The 2,509-nt window shown below is 57.3% G+C and overlaps 2 protein-coding genes across 2 annotated transcripts; both read right to left on the bottom strand.

Moving 5' to 3' along the window:
• Positions 1-111: 111 nt before the first annotated feature.
• Positions 112-378, bottom strand: dscB (the record flags this gene model as incomplete). Its single annotated transcript, XM_026753665.1, has 1 exon — positions 112-378. A coding segment is annotated over one exon (267 nt), but the record flags the coding sequence as incomplete, so codon positions are not given.
• Positions 379-647: 269 nt separating this feature from the next.
• On the bottom strand, positions 648-2,393 carry CDV56_100209 (uncharacterized protein; the record flags this gene model as incomplete). The annotated part of the gene is made up of 1 exon (XM_026753828.1): positions 648-2,393. One exon carries the CDS (start codon positions 2,391-2,393, stop codon positions 648-650), a length of 1,746 nt encoding a protein of 581 aa, XP_026609429.1.
• Positions 2,394-2,509: the final 116 nt, after the last annotated feature.

A 2,509-nucleotide genomic window follows, 5' to 3' on the forward strand; every position in this document is an offset into this window, starting at 1 on the left:
AAGAGACGGGTATACGGGAGCGTGGAGAGGATGAATGTCTATGACTCCGGTTAAGTATCATTGCGTTAATATTTATAGTAGAGGAAAAAGGGAGCGGGGGGGGAGGCGTACGGCGAACTTCCGCTTCCCCCATGCGCGCTCGACAACGCGCAGGTGGTAGGCGAGCATAGCGGCGAAGAGCGCCTCCGTTGAATTGGCGAAGCCGGCGAGTTGCCATGTAACGAGACGCCAGAGTTGGCCGTAGGGCCATAGGTGTGGGGAGACGCGGATGCTGGCGAGGTGTTTGATGTCGAGGATGGAGAGGGCGATGGAGGAGGCGATGGTGTAGATGAGGAGGAGTTTGGTGATTGGGGCGTTGGTTAGGCCGGAGGTTAGCATTTTGTTGTGTCTTTTTTTTCTCTCCCCTTTTTATTTCTTGTATTTAGTGAAAAAGGAGCAGACCGCGTGGTCTGAGGGTGGTGGTGTGCTCTGTTGTTGTTGGTGGTGGTGGTGGGGAGATGATGACGGTCATGGACACGTCGGGCCAACTACGGGCCGAGAGCCGAGTCTCGGCATGCCGATCGATTGAACTATATCTACGTAGTTGTCTTGGTCACTCTTACGGTCTACAGTACCATAGTTGTACTAGATAAAGAGGATCATATACATTATCTATTTTCCAGCGATTGCAATCGCTGCATTTCCTCAGTGTATGCTGTATTGTACTTGGCCAAAGCAGTCTCCAATGCTCGGATCGTGGGCCCCAGCAACTGCTTGACAGCCTTCTCTCCACCTGTAACTCCCGCAAGATTGAGGCGGATCTTCTTGCCCGTAGCCTCTAACACCTCGCGCGCATGCTGCTTCAGTCGGTTTACTTCCACCTGGCGTTCCGCCTCGGCGTCATTGGCGACAGACTGGATGCGTTCCATGGCCCGGTTCAGGGATTCCACGAGCGATGCCACCTCTGCCGCACGGTCGGGGTTTCCGGACAGAAAAGCCTGCCAGAATTGATGGAGGAACTCCGTGGTTGTCGCATGTGTCAGGGTTAACCTATCATAGAGAGTGGTCGACAATCCGTACGTCCCCACGGTGGATGACGCCTCCGTCTGGTTGCGCCGGTCGCGGATGGCGTCTAGGATCTGCTTCGATGCGCGCTGCAGGTTGGCCTTGGATCCGACCCGCTGATCGGGTTTCTGCTCGTCCTCCTCTTCAAGTTCCTCTGGTTCCACAAGCTTTCCCAGTGGCGCCGTCCCATCGGTCGGCAGATCCCGGTCGATCTGGCCGCGTAGGTCACGGAGAATCTGATCTGGATCCTGCTTGGCAAACAGCCGGCTCTGCTCATCTTCGGTCACTTTGGCCTGCGAGAAAAACCGACTCTGATCCCGGATGTTCAATAGCATACGGTTCTGTTCGTCGTCCCCGCGCAAGTCCCGCAATTGCAGCTCATTATACGTCTCCTCGTCCATGCCGACGGGCGCCAAAGGGTCGCGATCCGCCGGCGCCACATTCGCCATAATCTTCTCGCTCAGCGTGTTGAGCGTCCGAATGATGGGCACCTTGTCCACCCCAGACGGCCGCATGTCCAGATCCGGCCGATTCCCGCGCCGCTGGCTGTTATTGACCTCGTTCCCCGCCAGATCCAAAAAGTGCGGCACGTGCGCGTCCCGCTCGAGATTCGCCTGCTCGTCGTCGCGCAGATATTTGTCGAGAATGGCATCCGTGGCATCGTTCTCGGAGATGCGCTCGCCGCGCAGTTTCTTGAACAGTCGACTCTGAAAGAATCGCGACCAGAACTGCTGCTCGCTCAGCTTCGGCACGTTCTCATCATATACCCTCTTCACAAGCGGATGCTGGCTGAAAATGAGCTGGATCTGCTCCTTGCTGATATTGAGCTTGGTCACGTTGTCCTCGACCCGCGGCTTCAGCGACGACAGCACATTGTACGAGCCGCGCGTCTGCGACCGCTCGATCGCGTGCGCCCGCAGCAGGTGCAGCCGCGTCGACCAGAACTGCGACATGAACTGCGAGGCGGACAGGGTATCTGGTTTGGAGTGCAGCGATTCCATGAACATGCGCTGCAGGGCTGGATCGGCCTTGAGCAGCGACTGCTGCAGCTCCACGTCCGCCTTGAGCCGCTGGTCGTCATCCCAGGGGTTTGGGGCCCGTCCGGCCGAGGACACCGCGCTCGCGATCGCCATGGCGGCTGACATCCCTTCTCCGCCGGCGGGGGTCCCTGTCCGACCGGGAGTCGGAGTCGGAGTCGCACTGGGGGCGGTTTTGGCGGCCTGGATGGCGGCGCTGAGCGCATCCTTGATGGCGTTCGCTTCCGCACGGGCGTTGGCCCCGGCCGTAAAGGAGAAAACGTATTGATCTGGAGAGTCGTTCGGGGGAAGGAGAACGAAGATCTTGAGCATCACTTTGGGGTTGCTAGCCGGGGTTTGCTGTAGATCTGCCTTGGTCAATAACCATGTAACGAAAAAAAAAAAAAAAAAAAAAAAAGAATCAACCAAGTAGTCATCTCACATACTAG

This window comes from Aspergillus thermomutatus (assembly GCF_002237265.1).
Source record: "Aspergillus thermomutatus strain HMR AF 39 chromosome Unknown NODE_619, whole genome shotgun sequence".
Classification (NCBI taxonomy): Eukaryota; Fungi; Ascomycota; class Eurotiomycetes; order Eurotiales; family Aspergillaceae; genus Aspergillus; species Aspergillus thermomutatus.